Below are 25,063 nucleotides of genomic sequence, written 5' to 3'. Positions count from 1 at the left end.
CCCTCACTACCTTCACCCCTACACTCCTGTTTATGCAGATATCATCTCCTATCTGCTTTGAGCGAAACACTGACGACATCTGTAGCACTCCTTTCTCCACCAAGAGTGATTCTTGATCGTTAAACCTCACTTCTTAATCTCACCCGTGTCGCTTTTGACATGACCTTCCTGCCCCCCGCCTCCCCCCCTAAATCTGACTAGGTGAGACTTGCTAACTGGTATAATATGATAATAGAGGCCAATTATAACAGAAACAGATGTGGTATGATAATATATGTCACCTCAAGTGCCAATGGTGCACATGTCTTTAGTATGATGGCTGCAGTGAGAAGAGGAAGCCCCATCGTGGTCATATACATCTTATTCTCCACCTTTCTAATTAGAAGGAGGTTGAATTCAAGGCAAACTCGGCAGCAGTAATTCAATTTGGAAAGCCTTGGTGAAGATGGGGCTGGGCAACATGGCTGAAATCATTATCGCAATATTAATATTTATATTTATATATATATATTTTTAGATATTGATACATATCTTTACAAATGTATCCAAAATCACATATAAAGTAATCGAACTGACTGTGTTCTACTGTGACGCTTTACTTGAAACCAAACTGTGGAGCAGCGTTTAGACAAGAGGCGTGAAGCACTGGAACGACTAGTCAATTAAACAATTAGCCAAACCAGAGGGAAACTAATTGGCTAGTGTTTTGATAATAAGTTAATTGTGTCGTATATGAGAGTAAATTGACTCACGCGCACAAGCAGCGTCGGGCCCTCTCCTCTCTTTTATCTCAAAATATTACGAATGTATTCTCCACCTCTCAGAAAACACTGATATATGTGCAAAAAGTTCTCAGAATTTTAAAGTAACTCAATATGCAAGAGTTACCGCTGCTGCTCTCTCCTCTGGCTCCTTCCCTCTCGACCAGTCTACTGTGTAACTCCACTATTAGATTCTGTGCAATAACTGACGAATAAATATGCACCGTTGGTATTTTTGATAGAATTGTAAGTTGAACAAATGCTACAACCCAACAAATGTATGTTCCGATTGAATTTCTACGGTTCAAACAGTGCTGCTGTTGCCTTTGAATTGCCTCTACACTTAATTATATGCAGGAGCTTCACCACTGAGAAGTCTCCCTACAGACCCTCCATCCCCCTGCATGAGGCCCATGTGGTGCAGCGGGGGACCGGCGGTACTTAACGGTCCATTTCCTGGACCCCCCCCCCTCCGGATGTCTTACCAGCTTTAGCCTCTCCTTCTTTCGTTTGCCGGGCACTGACCCGGAGGAGCTGGGGCCCGACTCCTGGCCGACGGAGTTACCGTCGTCGTCCGCTTCCCCGGACTCGTCGTCGTCGAAGCACCACTCGGGGAGCTGGGGGGCAGGGGGCGCGTCCTCCTCGTCTCCGTAGCGTCGAAAGAGCTCTTTGAGGTACTCTCCCTTGTAGATCCCCGGGGCCCGGGCCTGGGAGAAGGCGGCCACAGCTGCCTCGACGCTGATAAGAGGCAGCAAACACAGACGGGATCTCTTCTAGAAAGCTGCATTTCTTTCATTGTACGTGCAGTTTTTATATAGTTCTTTTAATGTTCCGTCTTTACTGAATTTTTCATTTGACCGGATCTTATTATAAGTAGCAAGAGCAAATACTAATCAACAACTATTGTGATAATCTTTCAAAACAATTTCAGGTTCTCAAATGTGATCATTTGCGGCCGTCGCATGACTTACATTAGCGTTAATCTAATTGGGGTTGAAAATGAGCTTTTTCTTTATATATGATTAGCCTCTTGATCTTGTTTGGTCTTTAAAATAGTCAAACTAGTGAGAAATCCCGATCACCCAGGGTAAAGCCATTCAATGTTTTGGGGTTTATTTTGAGAAAAGCAGCAAATCCTCACATTGGTGAATCTGAAAATAGGATCATTGAGCATTTCCGCTTGGAAAAATGACTTTAAAAGTTAATTTATTGATCAATGTAGTTGCTGTTTATCCAAAGCGACTAATTGTTCCAGCTTGAAATGGATTTTTTTTTTTAGGGTTTTAGAAGGTGGGTAAGACGAAAAAGAACCTTTAAGACTTTCCTTTGGGCTCTAGGAAATACTGATGGCCATTTCTCACCATTTTTATAGATGAAAATAATCTTTAGTAGCACCCTTAAGCATAACCTCAGGTGTAGGGCAGTTCTTTTTGTTATTTTCAATGACTAGCCATAGCTTAAAAAAAAGCATTACACCAGTGTTGATCATCTGATAGTAAAATGATGTTGCAACACGTGACGCTGGACGAGGGCTGTAAGCGCTCTCAGAATATTCATTACACAGGATGTAGTGGGCGGTGGGAGGGTTTTATTCAGCCCACATGTCGACAGCTTCCAGGGATTCTGCCTTCTCAGACTGCTGCTCCACCTCTGACTAAAGACACATCCCCCCCCCCCCGATCAGCTGCTGTAAATTATTCAACATCTGCTCACCAACCGGCTTCTTCGTGAGGCCTGCGTTGATTTGAACTGACAGAGCAACTTCTCGTGCCGTCACACATACAGAAACTACCAGGAGAAGACTCTATAGTCTATAGTAACGATGCAAGCTAGTGGAAGGGGGGGGGGGGGGGGGGGGGAGACGGGGGGGGGGGGGACGGGGGGGGGGGGGGGACACAACTGGGAAGAGAATGATTAAAGAGGGGGTCCATCTCTTACCTCCAGTCCATCTTCTCCACCAGGTAAGCACACATCAGAAAGCCCGTCCGGTTGAAGCCATGCGTGCAGTGAACTCCTTCAAGGGGAAATAACAAAGAGGCAGCACAGAGGTTAAAAACTAGGAATCCTGGAGACGCTCTTTATTTTGAACCAAACTGTTCGTAAAGCTGCGAGCACAAACTGAATTTGTGTGAAGAAATTCTGCCTCGAGGTGCAAAAAGCCCCCTGGAGATTTTAGTTCACCACCACCAAGATAATGTTAGGCTAAAAAAACAAAAACAAAGTGACCCTCTGACAAACAAGCAGGTGTTCAAAAGTACACAACATCAAACCATCCGACTCTCATATTTCCCCAGCGAAGGCCTGGCAATGCTAATGAAGACGGAACGAACCGACGTCGGGAGGACGGGGATCACATTTACCAGCCCAACTGTCTAATTTGGACTTTGTCTACCACAGAGACAACAACGCTTAATCACCAGCTGGCTGAACACGGGACATTGCAGAGAGGACATTCACACGTTCTTCTCTGACGTTTGAGCAATTTGATTTACAAGCCAGGCAGCAGTTAGTAGGCGAGAACAGATCTCTACGGGGTTAAAGGATGCCAGAGTGAGGTACAGGAGAGCACCCTGCTGTCAAAACGGTGAAAGTGCAACTTCTAATGTCCACGATAAGAATCTCCCAGGATGCCTTTAGGCACCGTGTCGCAGCAGAATATTGTTCCAAAGCAACTTTTTGACACTAAAGTGGGAGCGAGCTGCTTAAATCTTTTTGTTCCACCAGAACACCCCTAAGCCATCTAGATCTAGACACACCATGTTTATGCATAGAGCGTATTTGAAACAAGCACACATGCATAAAAAAAAAAAAAAAAGTAAAGATTCATAAACCCAGTTCAATTTAGATTACCAACTTACATTATAGCCTGACTCATGTTGATCCTTATATATTAACATGCTTATGAATATGACTTCAGTGAGTGATGTTTACATGCAGCCATTACTGCAGCGTTTCCATTAAGTTGAAAATACAATACAGTTGAAACAACAGTGCAAAAACCCGCCCACATACAGACATCAACACAATTCTGCCTTTTGGACCAAATGTATTTCGTCAATGTTTGGACTTGGTGCCTACTGATGTCCTTTCACCTCAACATCACCTACACAGTGTTCACTGGGAGAGGAGTACGGCTTCTCAGGTGGAACTCCCACTCTTACATATTGACTTGCACGACACCGTCTTTGTCTTTTTTTTTTTTATAAAGGATGTTGGTTGGAGAGCCATGGCCCTTTTTTTGGAGCAAACCTTGGGGCAGCTATTCAACCTCCAGCTGCTACATGGAGCTGCTGTGTGACCATCAGCAGGAGACTGGCTGTACTGGGAGGCTGTGTGGCGTTTAACAGTGTAACTATATGAATATAAAAGAAGCACCTCTTGACCATTTGCAACACAGAGTGACGCTGCTCTCTGCTGGACACATACAGAATGTTGACGCAACTGACGGCACAGTTAAGTCCTGCACTCTATGGACAAACATTACAATAAACATGTAGTATTAATAGTTTTATTAACATTTCTTGGACTGTCTTAAACCATAGAAATAACATGTCTGAATCTTGAAAATTGCTGTAGTTCCCCTTTAAGATAAGTAACTAAATAATACAATAAAATGGATCATGGCCAACATTCATAAAACTATTATTACCTGCCTGTTCAGTGTCCGTTTTCAGTTATTAAGCATTCAGTAACTTAACATATTTGTAAAGGACAGACTGAATAATCTTTTAAAAAGAAATATAGTTACTACACAGCCACCACAGTAAAGCTATTATTGGTCACTCAGAGTATGCAAGCGCAAGAGTGTCGAAGTAATGTTTTTATAAAATGAAGCGGAGGCGCTCGTTCTTAAGATTCAAGGTTTTCGAGACGAGTAAGAACTGCGAGGTGCAAAAAAAAATCTTAATTAAATCTAAATGAGTTATTGTCAAAGCTGTTCCAACAGTCTGAGTAAATTATTCACAATGCAAATTAATTTCCAATGCCAACTTCTGCTTTCATAGATCTTCATGTTCTTCTGTGAGCAGACATGATACAAATTAAGCTTCCTGACTTTCAGTCACATTGATATAATCTTTATAAGTTAAAAACACAGAGAAACGTCTTCCATGTTCCGAATGTTTCACTTTTTTAAATGGAACTACTTAGAACACCAACGCAATCCTTAAATCTACCTGTAAATTAACAACGCTGGTTTTCACTATTTCAGTCTGTGAGGAAATCAAATGTATTATCTTCTACTAAACTAAATATTACTTAATATTTATTATAAAATCAACTTTTAATTCAAAGATTAAAAGAATGTTTTTACATTTGCTTTCATTTCTGACATCGTGCTCACGTCCCTTATATGACGAAAAAAATGTAACAACCTGGTCCAGTGTAAACGATCAAAGCAGGTGGAACTGAGCATTTCATCATTGCAAAATATTCTAAAACCGACAGTTACATAAACAAAAAGGTAAAACAAAAAGCAATCAAACCATCAAAGAGGTGCAAACATAGTGCCAAGAACACAATACACTGATGAATATCTCTAGAAATTGCAGATTATTTAAGCCTTCGAGATGAAAGTAATTTCACAGTCAGATAAACATCTCTTACAAAGAAGCACAAAGTCAGTTATGGATTGGCTCTGGTTTTCTTACCTATTAATTCCTCAGGATTCTTCTCGATGAAGTTTTCACAGAGCCTGATGAACATCCCAGTCGTGTCTATTGAAGGGCATTCTCCGTGGCTAAAACAATCACAATGACACTGGTTTTACTCAACAATTAGTTTAACAAATGGCACTTTGGGTCTGGAAAAACGATTACTATTATTATTATTATTATTATGACAGTGAATTTACTCGTACCCTTTACACTGAAGCTTCACGTATTTTATGCCGGCTTTTTCAATGTCGTTGCGGTCATAAAAACGCGTCGTGTTCGTCAAATCCACCAGCAAACCCATTTTCACCTGAAGAAAGACCACAAAATCAAAGACATTGTGAGATGTGGGGGTTTTTTCCACTTCAAAATGTCACTCTGAACTTCAGTCGTCGCAGAGTCACTTACTTTCAGACTTTTTAAATAGTTGAACAGCATGCTCGGGTGAAACCTGTTCTCCTCTTGAACGTGGTCATCATATCTGGGACCCAACATCGTTTTCATCGGCAGGAATTTACCTATGAGGGCAAAATACAAGCAATGAACCGGTGGTCCTCAGTATTACACTATAACAGCTATAATATGATAGTCAACGCATTGATTAGTTGGCTCAGCCAAAGCCTAATTTTTCTTTACAGGTTGACATTATCCTGAATCAAATTGCTGAATTCTGCAAAGCCCAGTCAAATAAACTATGAAATATTGTCAACAATTACCAAGATTACCACAATCTAAAACAAAAAGCAGGCTAAGAGCTGTGGTCGTGTTACCTCAACCCTGAAATAGCACACAAGTGATATTTGTTGTCATAGCTAAGGTGGTTAATATCCAACAAAACGCAAGAGCTGTGCCTTGTAATGTCACTACTGTCCAGACTATATATATATATATATATATATATATATATATATATATAGCATAGGCATGTTGTTACACATGTTGTTACACATGGCTTTAATGGATATCGACCACTATGCAGCATCATGCACAACCATGCTACAGCCACTGTTTGTTTTGACACGTGATGCTTCGACAGCGAAGCTAGCCAACTCGGTAGCACTTTTCTGATGCACTATTTCTAGCGGTAAATACACGGACGAAGCACAAACACACAAACTAATGTTTTTTTTCCAGAATTAAATCTGTAATGAACTAATACAAATAATTTTTTCCCACGCATGTTTGCAAGGAGTTGGGCATTGACCCCCCCCCCCGTTAGCCACTGGTCCCAAGTTAGCTAAACAAAGCGCCAAAACAAACTCCATTTAAAAATGTAGCTAATTAAGTCTGTCTCGCTACAACAGGATACTGTACTTATACTTTAAATAATGCCTCAGCTTCTGTAGTGCATTGATGTCATCCAGTGAGGTCGGCATCCCAGTTCATACTAACTATCGCTTAATTTAAAAAAAAAAAGGAGGATTCATTTGGACTGCATTGCTCGCACAACGTCACTATGTTGTGATGCTAGCCTCGCCATGTATGAATGACTGAAACTAGACAGAAATAACTGGTTTAGTGCTGCTTGTTATATCACAACGTTTGGACATTTAAAAAGCTGATCGTAACGGCATAGCGATGTTCAACCAGCATGTTCTGTGCGACGAAGTTGCAGTAAATTGCGTAGCTTGTAGCAATAGCACTGCGTAGATTAAAGTGCTTAATCTAACGTTGTGTTGTCTCTTCTCACCTGCCACAGGTTGTCCTCTTCTGGGACAATTCCGCCATCGAGGAGGGGGTCCGGTGTGTGACATGTTCACAAGAGGCTTTAGTGCAGTAAGTCGTGGATAATAACTAAAACCTCAATGCTCCCTCTCTCAAAAGGCGGTGATTCCCGGGTTGTCGTTCACCCAAGCACCGCGGACTAAGGGCCCTTCAGCTACTAATTCAGGAGAATCATCCAACAAGTTCACGCCTGCAGTCAACTCTATGACGGGCCGGCAGGTAATTACACGAAACATAGGTTACTGCACCTCGCGGATGATTAGCATCCCCAAAATGATGTCATCTTTTTAGTCTGTTTTCCTGAAATCCAGATAGTTAGCAATTAGCTAGCATAACGTCACTCCAGTCACCAAACGAGCCTTCTACTACTGGTTAATGGCTGTAGTTCAGACGACATCCCGCGCCATACTGCCACCTGCTGGCCTATACGAGAAATTACACCACAGTACACAAATCATAAAGCATCTTTTAGGATTGTTTATTGACCCTCCGTAGTCTCTTTTCTACAAAAAAAATAAATACATAAGAAGAAGATTGATGTATGTTTTTATTTTTCCACTCGTCCCCAATCTAAATAGATAGAAAAAAAGACGTGCAAGGTTTATTTATACATGATTTATACATCTATAAATCAACCTATTGACACAAATATCCCCAACATTCATAAAACTATTATTACCTGCCTGTTCGGTGTCAGTTTTCAGTTATTAAGCATTCAGTAACTTAACATATTTGTAAAGGACAGACTGAATAATCTTTTAAAAACAAATATAGTTACTACACAGCCACCACCGTAAAACTAATATTGGACACTGTGAACTCAGGCGCAGAGTATGCAAGCACAAGAGTGCCAAAGTAATGTTTTTATAAAATAAAGCGGAGGTGCTCGTTCTTAAGAAGCAGTTTACTGCAAGTTACTGTTTTAACAAGTGAGGTCCGCCTACCGCTGAAGGCACGTGACACCGCCTTCAGATCAGGTGATGCGCAAGCCTACAGCCCATCCAGAGCCAACCTGAAGAGGCCATCAAGACTGTGCCGCCTGCAGACCACCAGCCCCTCACACTCCCCCACCGACCTGTGTGCTGCGCTGAGCAGGATTAATGCACGTAAGGCTGCTGGCCCCGATGGCATCCCCGGACGCGTGCTCAGGGCCTGTGCTGGGCAGCTGACTGAGGTCCTGACTGACATCTTCAACCTGTCACTGGCCCAAGCAGCTGTACCCACTTGCTTCAAAACCACCTCAATCGTGCCAGTGCCAAAACACTCCACTGCAGCGAGCCTAAACGACTTCCGTCCTGTTGCACTCACCCCCATCGTCATCATGAAGCGCTTCGAGAGACCGGTGTACAGAGGTACACCATCTCCACAGCACTTCACTCTGCGCTCTCCCACCTGGACAACAACAACACCTATGTGAGAATGCTGTTCATCGATTTCAGTTCAGCATTGAACACCATCACCCCCTCCAAACTGATCTCCAAACTAGGTGACCTCGACTTCAACACCTCCCTCTGCAGCTGGATACTGGATTTCCCAGTATGTTAGGTTAGGCAATCACACCTCCTCTACCCGCTCCCTGAACACTGGCGTTCCACAGGGCTGTGTGCCGAGTCCTCTCCTCTATGTTCCCTGTTCACCTATGACTGCACGGCTGTACATGGTTCCAACACCATTATCAAGTTTGCAGACGACACAACAGCGGTGGGCCTCATCAACAACAGTATTGTCAGGGACTCCTCACACCCCAGCCATAGACGGTTTGCCCTCCTCCCCTCTGGGAGGCGCTATAGGAGTCTCCGTTCCAGGACCGGCAAGCTCAGGAAGAGCTTCTTCCCCTCAGCTGTTCTTTTTGCATCTCTGATCAGATGCTAAACTGCTTTTCATTGTACTAGTACCTGTACTCTGTACAATGACAATAAAGTTGAATCTGAATCTAAACAAGAGCAGGTATCACTGATAACAAACAAGAAACATGAAAATGAATAATTATTATTATAGGCAATATTATGACTTTTACAAAATGATATTCTCACTATTTACATAAATCCTCAGCATGCTATCACTGGACAAACCTGTGCTTTGTAACATAATATTATACAGTCTGTACATGTATTTGTTTCATCATTTCCACCACATAATGTGTGCCCCAATTGCTTTATAAAATGAATGTTATCTACATTAAGAGTTCGGAATGGTCCACATTATGTCGTAGATGAAGACAAACATTTATCCTTTTTTATCAACTTTGCATTAAATCAGATCAAAACATGTTGCTAAAGGGATATACAGTTGTCTATATAATTATCTCAGCAAAAGACATCAAGTTGTCTTAATAAAGCAGCTACACACATTGTTTGGTTATAAATATTATATATTGGTATCAATAAAGGATAGACAGTAGCACAATTCTATTTACACAAAACATAGCGTTTATGACCTGGGTTATGAAGTCTGGCATAAGAGTGCAGTCATGTCTTTACTTTTGGAATGTTGATATTGTTTTGTTTTCGTTTCCCTCACCTGCCCTGGCCTTGTTGTAACATGTCCAAAGTGATGTAAACCGTCACAGGCGCTATCTTTTCTGTCTGTTTCACTGGAACATGCCTACATTGTTTATTGGACCTCGAGGCAGAGTTTTCTGCAGAAGTCTGACTTCGATACGGACTGTTCTCTGAAAGAAGCAGGGCTGTGGAGTCATCAGGAGAAGAGAGATGCTGTGTCTCTACAGGTTCGACTGGGTCTACCGGCGCCGGGCCCGTGTCTGGGTCGACGTATTCCCCCGTCTGGTCACAGGCTGGGTTACCGTCACAGCCTGTAGCGAGCGGAGAGGGGGGCGTTTGCCGAGTTTCTTCTGTGTAAACCCTGTCACAGACGCTTTCTGAAGGATTGCTGAATGGCTGGAAGGGGAACGTTCCCTGTGGACACATCCACACAAAAACACACAGAGAGTGGATTATTCAGGAGATAATAGCCTGGTTACAGAATCATGACTTCTCTATCTAAAACCATCTGAGCAGGTGTTCACTCTAATCAAAGACTTCACCATGAAACGCTGTTTGACCAGAGAAAAGTGACTTCAAAGTGAAATTAGCTAGATTCATTTTTCGGTGGTATAGATCCATCAGTACTGATGGGACATTATGGCTGCAGCCCCCCATGTGAACACTATACTTACACTATATTTTCAGTGTTTTTTTCTAAATGTTTTATTTGTATTAATATTTATTAAAAGAAAACATATTGCATATACCATACAACACAAAATCAACATTTAAATGTGTGCAAAAATATTGCAGATTACAAATAAGTTCTTGTCCTTTTTTCTGTGAATTTGTGGATTTAACAAGCAACCTAAGGGGAGTTTACATTCTACAATAACACTTGGTGGATATTTGTATTATGTATATATATATATATATATATATATATATATATATATATATATATATATATATATATTATAAATACGTCTAAATGCTTTGGATCTTCATGTTGAGAAGCACAATTTGAAGTAGAGCTGCAACTAATAATAATTTCTCAAATAAACAATTCATATTTTTTTCTGTAAAATGTCCCAAAATAGTGGAATACTGTATGTCCAATCATCAAATAACTTTTTGAACTAATTGATAAAGAATCTTAATTAACTTTTTTGGTGTCTGATCAAAATCTCCACTGTGATTCATCTAAACCTTTCCATGACCACAACCTGTTCATATTTTCCTCCCGGACCACAAATGACCTAGAACTGAATCGTCTCACTCCCTCAGCCACTTTAAAATGGATGTGGTTCCCTCCTCTCTGAATTCACCTCTTGATGACTTGGTGCTGGCCACACCGCCAATGAACTGAAGGCGGGGTTAGGCACTGGCTTCTCCTTGAATTTCTTCCACCTAAAAAAAGCAGATTAAAAGCCGCATTAGGACACAATTTTTCAAGATTTTCTGGTCAAAATGTGATGCTTACTCATACATTTATTACATTTTCTTATGAAATCAATCCATGTCACATCATTAGTAACGATAAAATATTGAAACTCACTGAACAGCACAGCATACTCCAAGGGATAACACAAGAGTTATAACGATGCTTCCACAGACCCCGACTGCTGTGATGAGCTGCGGATCTACGGAAGAAAGAATAAATTATGTTGCATATTAGTAAAAAAGACTCACTTCTCTAGAACTCTATGTAACGCATGCGGCGCATTACTGCATCAGACGTGATGATTTATGACGTTTTGAGCCACTAGGAGCTAATACTCATATTTGACATTTGTAATATCGTACTGGTTCACAAACCCCAAACAAATATAGAGATATAAAACGTCTATTTCACACAGGCTTCATCTCTGTCTTCTATTTGATGCAGACTCTCATTCCGCTCACATTCCACAGCACCTGAACTCAGCTTGCAGCTGCTGGTGTCCAGGAACCTCCAGTTTGTTTGGGTTTCTTGTTACCTTATAGACACAAAACCAGTGGCGGTTACTTTATGGGCGCCACTGGAGGCTGAAGAGAACCTGTGGGCCACAGATCATTTTCTCTCCCACAAGGCCCTCCATGTCTATGTGGCGTTCAAAGGCGCACACAATTTGTCACCGACTTCCCATTGGAGCAGGTTGTTGTGGCAGCTGTTTTGAGCCAGATCCGGGATGGATTAAAGCAAGACTATGTAACTTTTCCAGGACAGCAGCTACTGTAGCCACAAGTGACGGTACAGGACAGTGGTAACAGATGACATAGTAGGAAGGCAGCTGCTGTGAGAATCTCAGCAGGCTGTACCTTCCAACTGACATGCCAAAGCCTGCATGCAACACAAGTGATTCATCTGTTGGGCAAAATACCAAGGTAACCAAGGTGAACACCAAATACCCCCAGGCTCTTAAACACTTTCCCAGAATTGCCAATCGCTTCATAATACGCAGAAGTGATGCTGTCGCGGCTGAATTTCTCAATTTCCGAGGGCCCATTCCTTTAAACATGACAGTTCTATCAGGTGATGAAGCCTTCACGTTCACGTTAAGGATCGTGACATTTTCACTGTTATGTTGTGTTGGTGCCAGTGTTGGCCTGCGCTACTCTAAACCTATAACCCAACAGAGGGAGACGACTGTGTGTGTAATAAAATGGATGCACATCGTACCCCTAGTTCTACGGGTGCAGGCCTCTCAACATTCTAGCTAGTCACACCGTGCAAAGTCTTGGGCCCATGAATATTAAGGGTAAAGGTCCACACACTGCCCCAAGTGCAATTCCTTAGTACATCCAGCAGCTGTGCACATAGAACGAGGGATCAAAGGTGTGTAAAATGTGTGTCTTACGTAGTACTCACCAAACCTTTTGGTTTTAAAGAACGCCTCACGGCTTGTGGTAGTTCCAGTGACAGCTGTGGCAGTGACAAGGAAGCTGTACTCGGTGTCTCGATTCAGATTTGTTAAAGAGATGAACTGCTTTGTGCCATCTACGGTAACATCTAGAAGAGAACCGAAATGTCATAGGAGGAACAGCAAGAGGAAATCTTCAGCTCATTTGGTAAACTTCAAACAAGTCTGAGGTGGACTTACTGAGCTGTGGTTCTTTCTGTGTTCCATAGAAGACGGTGTAGTTGACAACAACACCACTGCACGCCTCCTGGGATTTCACATTCCAGCTCACAAGGGCACTTTTGGCGTTCACGACCTGAACCTGGATCGTGACATTTCCCGGATCTGTGGGGAGCGCGTTTTTAAAAATCAGTCGTGAAAATAAAAGAAACTTTTTTCAGAATCATTAAAAAAAAAAATTCGGAATGACGCACCTCCTACTCTGGAGCAGATCTGAAGGGCTTGTGTGCCGTGACCTGTCTTGTCATCAAAGAGGGGAGTTACTGTGATATTGTATGGCTGCTGCTTATCCAGGTCTGGAAGGAAGGGGAGAAGTGGCAGGTGATCGTTAAAACACATTAAAGTGTCGGTCGGTCAGGTGGTCCACCACTTTGGACCAGACTGAAATAAGACATGTATTGTCATGACATTTTGTAATGACATTCATGGTCCTCAGAGGATGTCAACTGGCTTCAGGGATCCCCGAGATTCTCCCGTCGTGCCACCGCAAGGTTGACATTTGTGGGGGTTTTATGTGAAATGTCTCAGTTGCTAGGCAATACACATGTAATGTCATACAATCCTGAATTGTAATAACTTTGGTGATACCCAGACTTTTAATTTAGCGTCATCATCAGGTCAAAGTGTTAATTTGTCCCAATGTTTTGTATGACATTCCCATCAGCAGCAAATGTATTTTGTGTTAACCTGCTAACTAACTGCTAACACGCTAAACTAAAATGGTAAGCTTGGTAAACATTATCCCTGCTAAACATCAACATGGTACATATATGGGGAGAACAATCCTCATTTTAGTTGGCTGTTCACGTGAAAAGTGATAAGTCGTGTCAAGGATGGACAAAATAGAGCCCATCTCTGTGAGAGGTGAGTCACAGTTAATGGAAACTCCACATTTAAAATGTAAAATGCATTACAGACCAGCTTTCAAAAGTCTGTTTCTACCAGGGAATCCATTATTTGCCACACCCAGATGATGAAAGACAAGACACAAATTGGTCTGATGGTAAAAAAAGGTCCATTAATCAGCATGGGTTTGATGATGACTCACACCATGGATTACTGTAATGGTACTAATACTGATATTACAACCATACAGTGTCTGTTCTCTAACCTACCAGACAGTGTTGTATTAGTGTAGTTGCTCTCCTTCCAATAGTATTGATTTCCATCATGTGTCCAGTCAATCATGTAACCAGTGACAGGCTCAACTGAAGCTTTCCAGCTGACCAGAATGATGCCTTCAAGTGTTGAGGTTTGGAGGTCTGTAACTCGAGGGAGGCCTGCCAAGTGAGATCAAGTGAAATTAAGCATATTGCTTCATTCAAAATCACAAACCATGCATCAGGGCAAAGCCCATTAAAATGAAGCAATTTGATCCATAAGCTGTGGTTAGAAAAGCAAAATCAATAGCGTTAAAACTCACTCTCTCTAGCAGTTGGAACATAAACAGAATCCTCCACAAGCAGGGTTTCATTATGGAGGACTGTGAGTTGTATTCTGTGTGCATCTTGGTTCACATAAACATCACAAGTTGAGCTGTCACATAAAGCATCCGTATAATCTACTCCCACCATGTGTTCCTTGTAGGGAGTCACTTTGATTTTGTAGGTAAATGTGTCTTGGCATGTTGAAGGAATCTCCTGCGTAGACAGTTTGAAGCACTTTAGATCAATAAGTAATGCAAGGAGCATGTCTCTTAGCAAATGTAGGTTGTGAAGCTGAATTATGAGTTTGGAAATGAGGGAAGTGCATTTTTAAAGGCTTCCTTACTGTCCACATGGCTTGAACTTTTCTAACTCCATTCCCCTCTGGTTCAGCCACCTTTCTCCACAGGCGCAGCTTGAAATCTCTCTCTGTAAAAGGGTTCAAATGCGTTCAAAACAATCACACATACAGAAATATGCTGATACAGCAATACGAGAACGAAGTGAATTAGACCGTTCTGGTCTAAGCTAAAGAAAACAGGAACACTGTTTAGACTTGAGCTCACGGTAACCGCTGGAACCAATAGTGGGGTGTGTTCGGTTTTCCACGAATCAACCAGGAATTATAGAGCTACACTATGCAAAGCAAATCTGTACAGCTATTAATCCTCAACTCTGTGTCACCAGGCTGTTATCAGATCTCTGGAGTAATTTCAACACATGGTGTTAAAATATGAGTCACACATTTACAGGAGTTGTGTCTTATAATATTCCCAATCAAGTCCCAACCTGCAACCAAAATGTGTCAGATCTGTTTTTATACTCACTGAATTTCATTCTTTCACCATTTCTACACAAGTTTGCAAATACATATGTTTGGCTTTCTTATTTGAAACCAAACCCATGTAAATGTGTAAACCTTGTGAGCTGCAAAAATGGCGTTTTCTACCAAGTCCATCATTTAGCTTAGTATCGTTGTTGGTTAAGTTAAATATGAATGAAAATTGAAGTAAAATATTTCCACAAGACAACACAGAAGTGACTATTAACATGAGTAGTCATACTGATATGTTTTGTTTTCTAGTTGGTGGGCATACTTCAAAAAATGGATCTCATTTGAGATATTCCTGACATGGTCCGTATCTTGTTTCGTTTCTTTGCGCGTGTCAATAAAACAATGAGAATCACAGAAAGCAGCTTGTTGTGTGACTGTAGCTATTAGCTCCCTGGCACCTTAGTGGCAGCTAGATGTCCTTTATGACAGACATCTCCAAACTACTAAAGTCATCAATCCTAAATGGACAGATATTCTACAGGCCTTTCACAATGACTAAAAACAAAATCCAAAAGCTCAAAAACAATGAAAGATATATTTAACGTTATTTGTGCAAAGGTGATTTAAGCAGACTGCTTGTATCAGTAAAGAAGCTGTTTTCGACTTTGCTCTTACTGTTTAGTTTGGTCAGAACTGTCTCGTTCTCGCTCCAGTCGCTCCAGGGGGCGTTGTACAACGCACAGCGGACTGAAAATGTGTAGTTACTGCAGGAATCCCACTTTTCAATGGTATCCGTCCCGAGATTTCCCTCTGAAAGGTTTTTGTGCCTCAACTGGGACAAAGAGAAGGATTTTTTGTCAATTTTTTGTCAATTCTTGAGAAGTCCCAGAAGGTCCAATGCCGAGTACATTATTATACTACCAAGACAGATCTTAAACGAAAACGGACGTTTCTCTTACCACTGAAGGAGCTCCTTCATCAGCAGCCTGGAAAAGAAACGGCATCAATTAGTCATGAAAGGGAATCCCCCCCCAAAAAAACAATCCCCAATCAAAATCAGCTTTTTGAAACCTTTACCCTTCTTCGTATGTATCTTATGTACCTCATATAAAATGTGGATTCTTGTGTTTAATTGTTTACCGACCCACAATACAATATTTATGTTTTCAAATCTTCTTCCCTCATTATGTGACACATGGTGATTGGCTCTTGATGACGCAATGCTGATCTGGTCTACAGTTCACTACATTTACTTTCCACCATTTTATTGGAGTATTCTGATTGTGTAAATTGAACCACTAATTAACCAAACTGAACTACTGCACTTCTGAATCCATTTCAATTCAGTTGGCGTTCTGATTCATTTCTATAACATCATTGGTCCAGCTGTTGTTTATCGTGTTCTGATCTGTGATCACCGTCATTGAATGTTGTGTTTTACTTCTGGGAAATACTTCAAATGCTGCATTTAGGTGGTCAAAGAGGGACATACCTTGCTGTATCTGACTTCACAGCGACACTTTTCTGATGACGTTGATCGGTACACCACAACAAACACGTGATCAGAGAAGGGAGTTACACGTAACTGCGGACGGATCATTTTCACTGAGGGGAAAATGGATTACGACAGCTCATTAAAATGCAAAAAAATGTGCCATGTTAAAACACAAAACATGTCATTTAGAAATATATTTTATAAGCTACTCACAGATGTGAGGTGGCTCAAATTCTCGAGGGTCGGAGTCAGCTTTCCAAGTATCAGCTTCAGCTCTCACAGTAATAGTCATATCATCAAGGAAACTTATTTTATCAGCTGTGGTGCGACAGTTTGTTCTCTGCGATTTGCAGATCTTAGCCTGGCCCGTCTTTGGCGATTCACTGAAAGAAACACGTTTGATATTAAGTACACAAAGAATTGGTCCTGCAATAGTTCTTACACAAAATGAGGAAAACACGACACTCACTACAATACTGTGTAGTTTATTTTCTGTGGAGGATCAACCTGATGCTGCCAGTTGCATGTGAACCAGTCTGGTGAAGATTCCTCTGACTGATCTTCATGATCCAGGATACATGATATATTGCTGGGTTTTACTGTGGGGGGGAAAAAAAAAAAAGCAAATCAGCAACATTATTGCATTGTATTTAATGTTATTGCAAGCATCTACAGCCATATCAAGTGTATATAAGAACCGAAAATACAATCCTTACAGTAGGTTTGGATTGTGGTGCCTCCGAGGACTAGCTGAGTATTTGCGCTCCAGCACTCCAGTGTTGCTCTTTGATGGGTGAAGTTCCTCAGTGTCAGGACTGCGTGTGAGGAGCTGACAGTGCTTGACTGGCTTTCATCTATGCGTCTGCCGTTCAGTGTCCAGAAGACTTTGCCAGAGACACATGAAGTCTGGCACACTATCTCAGTATCGGATCCCACTTCAATGTATGGATCTTCAGGGACAACTTTGCAGTTGTTCTCATGCTGGCCTTCAGGAAAGGGTAATGTCAATGTTCATATTTTAAAATGGAAATGTATTCTAGTTTGACACTTAAGGGAACACACTTGGTTGTTGTCTTGCTGAGAGTAAGATGAGAAGATTGATATCACTTTGAAGTCTGTTGGCAGGTTAGCTTAGCTTAGCATAAAGACTGGAATCAGGTGGAATCTGAATCTGAGATCTGAGTGTTTTTTTCTTTGGATGAGAAAGAAGTTGGTAGTGTTGTTGTATTGCTTTGCAGTACTCAGGAGAGTAATTTGACTCTCAGATATACTCTTTTGACTTTGTTTCAGAAATGTGTTTTAACTTAAATCATCAAGAGGACTATTTCCAGTGGTGGAAGAAATACCCAGATATTTTTATTTAAGTAAGAAATGGCAGTACAATCGTGTAGTAGTACTACTTCAAAGTAAAAGTCTTGAAATTAAGTTATATTTGAAGAATCAAAATATATTTAAATTACAAAAAGTACTCATTATGCAGGATGAACCATTTCAGAATGATGTATATTATCTAATTATATTATGATGTATTAAAGTGTAATAAAAATGTCCCTGTTTAATAATTAATTTTACGGCGGGTAAAAGTGCAGCTAATTTTAGCATTTGTAAAAAATGTAAAAATGTATTTCTTAATTATATTTTGTTTTAATAATCTGAATCTGCAAAGTAACTACAGCTGTCAAATAAATGTAGTGAGAATAAAAACTAAACCATTTCCCTCAGACATCTAGCGAAGTAAAAGTATAAAGAGGCATGAAATGGAAATGCTCAAGTAAAGTACAAGTACCTCAAAATTGTACGAAGTAGAGTACTTCAGTGTATCCTACTTAGTTACCCAACTTTTAGACTATATTACTTTATGTTCGTATCTTCATTTTCAGACATTTAAAACATGTAATATAGTCTATTAGGGCCATACCTGTGTTAACATCACAGTAAGAATACTATAATATTTAAATGTCATACAAATATTTCTCAATTCCAAGTTAGATTTGTGATTATTCTAAATAATATAGTCTTAAAAAAGAATCATAAATAGTATATAAAAGGTAAAATAGTATATAAAACAATATAGATTGGAATTCAGCTGATGACGTAAATTAACAGTTTTTAGTCTCAGACTTCAGGGCCCTTCTCTAACTGCAAATAATAATCATAATAATAATATTTATGATGTAAAATGCTGATCGGATAAAAGGAATTACATTATATGAGTTTAGCTAAATATGTTCTAGCTTGTTCACTTGTGCTGATAAACCCATGTTAACCTCAGTGAACATTATGTTATGAAACCAAAACAAGCATTTCCCAGAAATCAGTCTCTGGCAAGTCAAATATGAAATATAAGAGGTTGACTTACCTTGACACATGGAGGGAGTAGCAGCCAGGATGAATAGGGCAATAAATAAAGACATTTATTGTGTCTTTTATTTCTTTTATCCCATTACCAGAAAGAAGGAAAAAAAACACAAAAACACTCTTTGAGCAGTGAGATATCCAGTTGCGCAAGATGAAATAATTAAAATCGCCTTTATTATGTCTGATAACGCCGACTGTACCACCAGCAACGCATTCCCCCCCTCAATAACTCTGTATTTTAGTCATCAAGTAACAGGAACTGAAGCAAACCCTGAAATAAACGGGAGTTATTACCCAACTGGAAACACGGCGAGCTAAGAGGAAGTGAACTAACTGGTGGAGAGCCTCTCAGACTTCTCTCAGATGTCTTTCTGTTTTCTTCCAGGAGACACGTGAGCGTATACTCAAGTTATAACTTGACATGACGAGAAATCCACCCGAAGTACACTATGACTCAGTTATGAATTAGACGCGACCGATAAGCAATAACCCCTTAATGGCCCAGTGCATACTTGGCCGCACCATATCCTGCACTAATGGATTCACAGAAGAGAGAGTGTAGATGAAGAGTAGGATACAAAAAAAAAAAAAAAAACGAAAGCAATTCAAGACAGTCAATGAAAGGCAAACACCTCATTTATTGATGTTAAATGATATTTGATAGGCTGCATCAAATAAGTTATATGCAGCAGAAATCCGCCAACCAGCAACTCTACAAGGAAAGGAGTTCGGTCCCACGTTGTATCTCACTATTGTGCTGTCACAATACAAAGTGAATCAAATTAACTTAAAACCAGGATAGATGCAATGCATACAAAGCCAATAAAAAGAGGAAGAGAATGTCCGCTAACTTATGTCACACTCTCACATGCCAAGAGTCCCTCAACCATGGAGTCACCAGTTAAGAGAGGAAGTCGACAGGGCAGTTCACCTGAGTAACAACACAAGGGCCCGTATTTGTAGCCCCTTGTTAGTAATTAGGACCCCCATCAGCTGGTGCCTCAGTCCAAGTGTTCAGTGTCATTTGACCAGTGCTCCACCTAGTGTTCAATGTACACAATGCAGACTGTGACGTACTGGATGTACTAATGGGTAAACTAGACTAAAGACATGCTGGAGAGATAGATAATCATTTAAGTCGTCTTGATATTAGCAGAACGTTTTTGAAACAAGTGTAACGCTATATTTTGTACAACGTGCAATAGAGTTCGGTAACCAAAATACCCCGGAAGTAGAATCCGGTGTTTCGGTGTATCAACGGACCTTGTTAACTGGAGACTTTAAGAGAACACGTAGCTGGCCTCGTGATTGCCGCATTGTTTAGTTTTTCATTACAGAGTGTCAGAACTTTCTCAATCGCGTTTTGAAACGGCACTTGTTGTTTATGTGCGTTGAAACAGGAAGGGAGAACGTTGCTCTTCCTTTGAAATAGTAAAGTTAGTAAATACACGTAATAATCTGTTTTGGGTAAACCCATGTTATGTAGAAGCACTTGGTAGCACCTTTAAAAAGTTATTATATACATATATATTACCTTTTTTAAAGGTATTATATATATTACGGCATTCACGAGGACAGCTACGCCGTCTCTTCCTATTTCCAGCTGTCGTAACTACAACCACAGACGCATTCGATTGAAAGTCACCAGTTAACAGGGTCGCTTGATAAACCGAAACACCTGGCTTCGGTAGCTATCATTGCTAGCTCCTTTAGCATGCTAGCATTAGCTACACTGCTGCATTGCTACCGTTGAAATGTTAGTCGAGCCGTTTGCTTTCAGCCCACTTGTTTAACATATGTTGGTTATGTAAACGATTTGTTTACTTTAAAATATTTACAATATATTGTGAAACACTGCTCGTTAAGTTGGCATATTTGCGTGTGGAGCATTTCCGGGTTAATTTTATAACGTTTGAACACATGATACACCGTGCCACCGAGAGATTGTGTCACACTCCCTGTTGACCTGTCCCCCGGCCCGAGCGTTCATGTCCACTGCGGTGATAGTAGCCGCTGTTGTCGGCGGTGGCATACTGCTCTTCCTGCGCCGTTTGTTCCCACGACAGAAAGCTGCACAGCTCCTCCGTTATCCAGCCGACACCATGCGAGGAAAGACGGTCATCGTGACCGGGGCTAACTGCGGGATAGGGAAGGCCCTGGCCGGGGAGCTGCTGAAGCTCCATGCCCGGGTCATCATGGCCTGTCGGGACCAGCGGAGCGCCGAGGAGGCGGCTGAGGACATCAAGAAACAAGCAGGACCAGAGCAGGAGGAGGTGGTCATCAAACACCTGGACCTCGCTTCTCTTACATCAGTCCGGAAATTTTGTGAGGAAATCGAAGAGGTAAAATGAGATGATAGGCTACGTTAGATGGAGAAGTTAGCTTTTCCCCCAGCTGAATGGACAGTTTGTTTAGCTGCGAGATACCAATGAGTTTAGCTTTTTAAATGACGGACTGTCTAGTTCATTCCAGCCATTGTCATGTCCAACACAGAGGAGATCTGTACATGTACGTTAGCTGAAAGGGGACTGTCCATGGTGCTGAACTTCAGTATTGGTTTATTGGTTTGGTTTATTTGGTGGGAACAGTGCACATTAATACAACATTCCTGCAAATGTGCCAGAGTTAACAAAGAGGCTATTTTTCACCTGTAATCCCAGAGCACTTCCTAAAAACAGAATATAACATTAAATTGACAAAGTTATGCAATATTTACCATTTACAAAGTGTGCAGGGACAATAAAAGAAGAGAGAATAATAATATAAGTAGAAACATCATTCAGGACACTCTTATACTACATTGTGAAGTACTAACAAGACCTGCAACACAGAGGCTCACAAAACAACACATACAAAGCCAATAAATGAGGGATAATTATGTTGAATAGAAACAATTCATAAATATCATAGATAATAGATATCAGTGTGATCTCCTAGTAAATAATGAGAGTCTGACAGCAGTCACTTAAGCTGAGCCCAACATCCTTTTGATGCTTCATTCAGTACAAGTCAGATTACAAACATGAACTCAACTCGGCCTGCAACTAACGATTAATCAGTTTTGTGAATAAAACACAAATTGCAAAGGTTTGTCTGTTATGAAGCCTGTATATGTTCAGTGCTTGTGAGATACATGTAGAATATATGGTCTGCTACGGGTGGCTAATTACAGTGATCACTACTTATATTTATATACAATATATTACGTTTAGTAGATTTAGATTTAACTAAGAAATACCTAAATTTCCTTTCGTTTATATGCAACTGTGTTTTGGTCTTTGATGTCATCCAGTTTGAATTCAGGAGTTCTTAAATGATTTCAATTTTCTCTGACCCTTTTTAGGAGGAATCCAGGATTGACGTGCTCATCAACAATGCAGGAGTCTACCAGTGTCCCTACACAAAGACAGAGGATGGTTTTGAAATGCAGCTGGGTGTGAATCACCTGGGTCACTTCCTCCTCACTCGCCTCCTGCTGGACCTCCTGAAGACCTCGGTTCCCAGCCGCATCGTTGTGGTTTCCTCGAAGCTTTACAAGCACGGCCACGTCAACTTCGACGACCTGAACAGCGAAAGCAAATACGACAAGGCCTTCTGCTACAGTCAGAGCAAGTTGGCCAACTTGCTGTTCACGCTGGAACTGGCTCGCCAGCTGGAGGGAACGGGGGTCACGGTCAACGCTCTCACCCCAGGCATCGTGAGGACCAGACTGGGCAGGCATGTTGAAATCCCTCTCCTGGCGAAGCCGCTGTTCTACCTCGCCTCGCAGGTCTTTTTTAAGAGTCCGTTGGAGGGGGCCCAGACTCCTCTCTATCTGGCCTGCTCCCCTGAGGTGGAGGGAGTGTCGGGGAAGTGTTTCGCTAACTGTGAGGAGGAGGAGCTGATGGCCAAAGCTACAGATGAGCAGGCAGCCAAGAAACTGTGGGACCTAAGCAGCAGGATGGTTGGACTCCCTAACTGAGCAGAGTACTGTAATGTGGATGGGATGTACTCTTGGTACACAGACGCTGCGCTGCAGGAGATGGCTTTTGAAAAGACTTATTGCCACCATGGGGATTAAATCATTAATCGAATGACATATTGTGCCTATGAAGTGTGTAAATGTGTGAGCAAAAGTGTGCATTGCAGTGGATTGAGCATAAAATGTATAAAGCGTTGAATAAAAAAAATGTAAAAATGCTGAGATTATTTCTGCTTTTTATTGATCAGCTCCACAGTAACTAACCCTGTAAAAAGTCTTCATCATGAACATGAATATATGTACAAAGCCAATAAAAACACTGTGTTACCTGTTTATGGGGAAAAAAAGGGTTTCTTGTTTAATTACTTGACATTCAAGAAATCAGTTTACTGCAGAAAGATGCTACCCAGCTAGTTAAGACTACAAGAGCATCCACATGAAGTTGTGACTTTTTGGCTTCCTGGAAAGACACAAACGCTGAAAACAGTATTTTACCGTCAAAACTGCTTTCACACAGTGAAGGACATTCAAACATTTCAGTACAAACAGATGTGGAGATAAGAACTAAAACTAAATCACTAGCTGTGTCCAGCGATCTTGATCAGTCTTGGTTTATGAATACAAAACCTTGATCTTTCTTTATGGCAGCAACAACCAAGATTCACACACACACACACACATCAAGATCAAACTCATCTCCTCATGGCCTCCATTAAAGCCAAGCCGAGTTGTCACCTGCTCCGTTGTGAGGTCATGTTATTGGTTGTGCTGTGCAAATCCTCAGAAAAGCAGAGCCATTCCTAGTGCAGTTATTGTACTGGAATGCTAAGTTTGTGCATGTTTTAGCATGCTAATGCAGTGTAAAAAGAAAGCAGAGGTGGGGGTTAATCTAGTTTCCCTGTGTCGGTGTGTTTGAAGTGTAAATGCGTTCTGCTGTGTCTGAAGGAGACTTAACAATAACGTTGACAACGTAAATCAGTGAGACGCTGCTGCACCATGACTCCCTCCTGTGGAGGGATTCAATCTCACATGTAAATCCTCTTTCACCTCGGCAGGACAGAGATATAGCAATAAATACAGTGTGATATTCAGATGAGTATGAGTATGAATACAAGACGGTTCCTGAAATCACCGTCACACACAGTATGTGCTGAGAATGCTGGATTTAGAGGTTGGACTAAATTTACGCCTACAATTAACTATTATTTTCCTCATATCTGCCAATAATAACAATCTGCCAAATTATTGTTGTCATTTGGTCTGTAGATGTCATAAAATACGGAAAATCCACAATCACAATTACCTAAAGCCTAATGGGAAGTCTTAAAATGTCCTGTTTTGTCTGACCAATATATCAAAACCCAAATATATACCGTTTACTATTACAGAGGAGGCAGAAGAGCAGCTAATTATTACATTAGAGAAGCTGGAACTTAAGAATTGTTGGCATTTTTGCTTGAAAAACAGTTGCTTCAATTTTCTGTTCATTGATTAATCGTCCATCCGAGGCGAGGTGATGCATTGCTTCGCTTAACCAACAGTCCACACTAAAAGATATATGACTAATTGTTTTGGCCCTACACCTCATTGCAATACATCGACCTAAACAGAGTTTAAAGGAATACGACACCCACAAAATAACCATTTGTATATCAATTATATATCAATGAGTTTTTTTGTTTTTTTAAATGGATGTAATGATATAGATTTGCTGTTGTTAAAAGCGGCCCCCATTTACTTCCATTCATCAAGACTTTTCTGTTTTTTCATTCTCCGTTACCCGTGGAGACATGCGAGTTATGCAGTTATTTTGTAGGTCAAGTATTCCTTTAATCAGCAAACCAATTATAGCATAAATTTCATCAATACTGTATGAAACTTCGCAAACGTGGAATTTACTGAAGATATCTTTTTTTGATATGTTATGTAAGGTATTCTTGTTATTTTGTCCACACTGTGAATATTCTGTGCCATCATGACACTTGTACCATGCAGCAGCAGAGGAATTGCTTCTGTATGTTGAGTGTTAACTGTTATTTAATGCGTTTGATATGACAATAACTGAGAGCATAACAAACATTTCCTTGTAGTAATGTCTTGATGACTCCTTGGAACACACAAATAAACCTCTTTCTGTTTTTAGTTTGCTGATCTTGACAACAATCCGCCTCTACAAACCTAATTTTAAATTCACAACAGTGATAGAGCAGGGCTTCGTAGTGACTCAGCAGGCACGCACCACATGGCTGCAGCAACGTGAGTTTGAATAATAAAGGGTCTCCCTCTTAGTTCAATCACTCAAACTTG

General features: G+C 40.9%; 3 protein-coding genes across 3 annotated transcripts in view; 1 reads left to right on the top strand and 2 right to left on the bottom strand.

The window, feature by feature from the left end:
• rngtt (RNA guanylyltransferase and 5'-phosphatase) overlaps positions 1 to 7,519 on the bottom strand; it is a 71,247-nt gene extending 63,728 nt beyond the window's left edge. Inside the window, exons 1-6 of the mRNA XM_068708346.1 lie at positions 7,104 to 7,519; positions 5,822 to 5,931; positions 5,620 to 5,723; positions 5,411 to 5,499; positions 2,700 to 2,775; positions 1,247 to 1,499 (exon numbers count right to left, since the gene is read on the bottom strand). Of these exons, the coding sequence (XP_068564447.1) occupies positions 1,247 to 1,499; positions 2,700 to 2,775; positions 5,411 to 5,499; positions 5,620 to 5,723; positions 5,822 to 5,931; positions 7,104 to 7,167 (696 nt within the window). The 5' untranslated portion in view covers positions 7,168 to 7,519. The remainder of the gene's footprint in view (positions 1 to 1,246; positions 1,500 to 2,699; positions 2,776 to 5,410; positions 5,500 to 5,619; positions 5,724 to 5,821; positions 5,932 to 7,103) is intronic.
• A 1,592-nt stretch (positions 7,520 to 9,111) lies between these two features.
• On the bottom strand, positions 9,112 to 19,083 carry LOC137870888 (interleukin-6 receptor subunit beta-like). The gene is made up of 16 exons (XM_068708345.1): positions 18,797 to 19,083; positions 17,154 to 17,423; positions 16,907 to 17,036; positions 16,651 to 16,820; positions 16,435 to 16,547; positions 15,902 to 15,928; positions 15,618 to 15,774; positions 14,514 to 14,596; positions 14,167 to 14,383; positions 13,859 to 14,023; positions 12,938 to 13,039; positions 12,705 to 12,848; positions 12,473 to 12,613; positions 11,180 to 11,264; positions 10,950 to 11,031; positions 9,112 to 10,053 (listed from the first exon to the last, which is right to left on the bottom strand). The coding sequence occupies exons 1-16, from the start codon at positions 18,849 to 18,851 to the stop codon at positions 9,655 to 9,657; spliced, it is 2,340 nt and encodes a 779-aa protein (XP_068564446.1). The 5' UTR covers positions 18,852 to 19,083; the 3' UTR covers positions 9,112 to 9,654.
• A 1,448-nt stretch (positions 19,084 to 20,531) lies between these two features.
• On the top strand, positions 20,532 to 22,983 carry rdh14b (retinol dehydrogenase 14b). Its single transcript, XM_068708344.1, has 2 exons — positions 20,532 to 21,137; positions 22,139 to 22,983. Exons 1-2 carry the CDS (start codon positions 20,784 to 20,786, stop codon positions 22,754 to 22,756), a joined length of 972 nt encoding a protein of 323 aa, XP_068564445.1. The 5' UTR covers positions 20,532 to 20,783; the 3' UTR covers positions 22,757 to 22,983.
• Positions 22,984 to 25,063: the final 2,080 nt, after the last annotated feature.

This window comes from Cebidichthys violaceus, unplaced genomic scaffold, assembly GCF_023349555.1.
Source record: "Cebidichthys violaceus isolate CVI_PGR_0920_01 unplaced genomic scaffold, fCebVio1.0.p SCAF_14, whole genome shotgun sequence".
Lineage (NCBI taxonomy): Eukaryota > Metazoa > Chordata > Actinopteri > Perciformes > Stichaeidae > Cebidichthys > Cebidichthys violaceus.
Note: the sequence above shows the minus strand (reverse complement) of the source record. Positions and strands in the feature narration are given on the sequence as shown.

Excerpts from the sequence above, each read along its gene's own strand:
- LOC137870888 (XM_068708345.1), bottom strand. The coding sequence starts at position 18,851 with ATGTCTTTATTTATTGCCCTATTCATCCTGGCTGCTACTCCCTCCATG. Across the intron at positions 17,037-17,153 it reads CACCACAATCCAAACCTACT|TAAAACCCAGCAATATATCA; the intron begins GTAAGGATTGTA and ends TCCCCCCCACAG. Across the intron at positions 12,849-12,937 it reads GATCTGCTCCAGAGTAGGAG|ATCCGGGAAATGTCACGATC; the intron begins GTGCGTCATTCC and ends CGCTCCCCACAG.
- rdh14b (XM_068708344.1), top strand. The coding sequence starts at position 20,784 with ATGTCCACTGCGGTGATAGTAGCCGCTGTTGTCGGCGGTGGCATACTG. Across the intron at positions 21,138-22,138 it reads TTTGTGAGGAAATCGAAGAG|GAGGAATCCAGGATTGACGT; the intron begins GTAAAATGAGAT and ends GACCCTTTTTAG.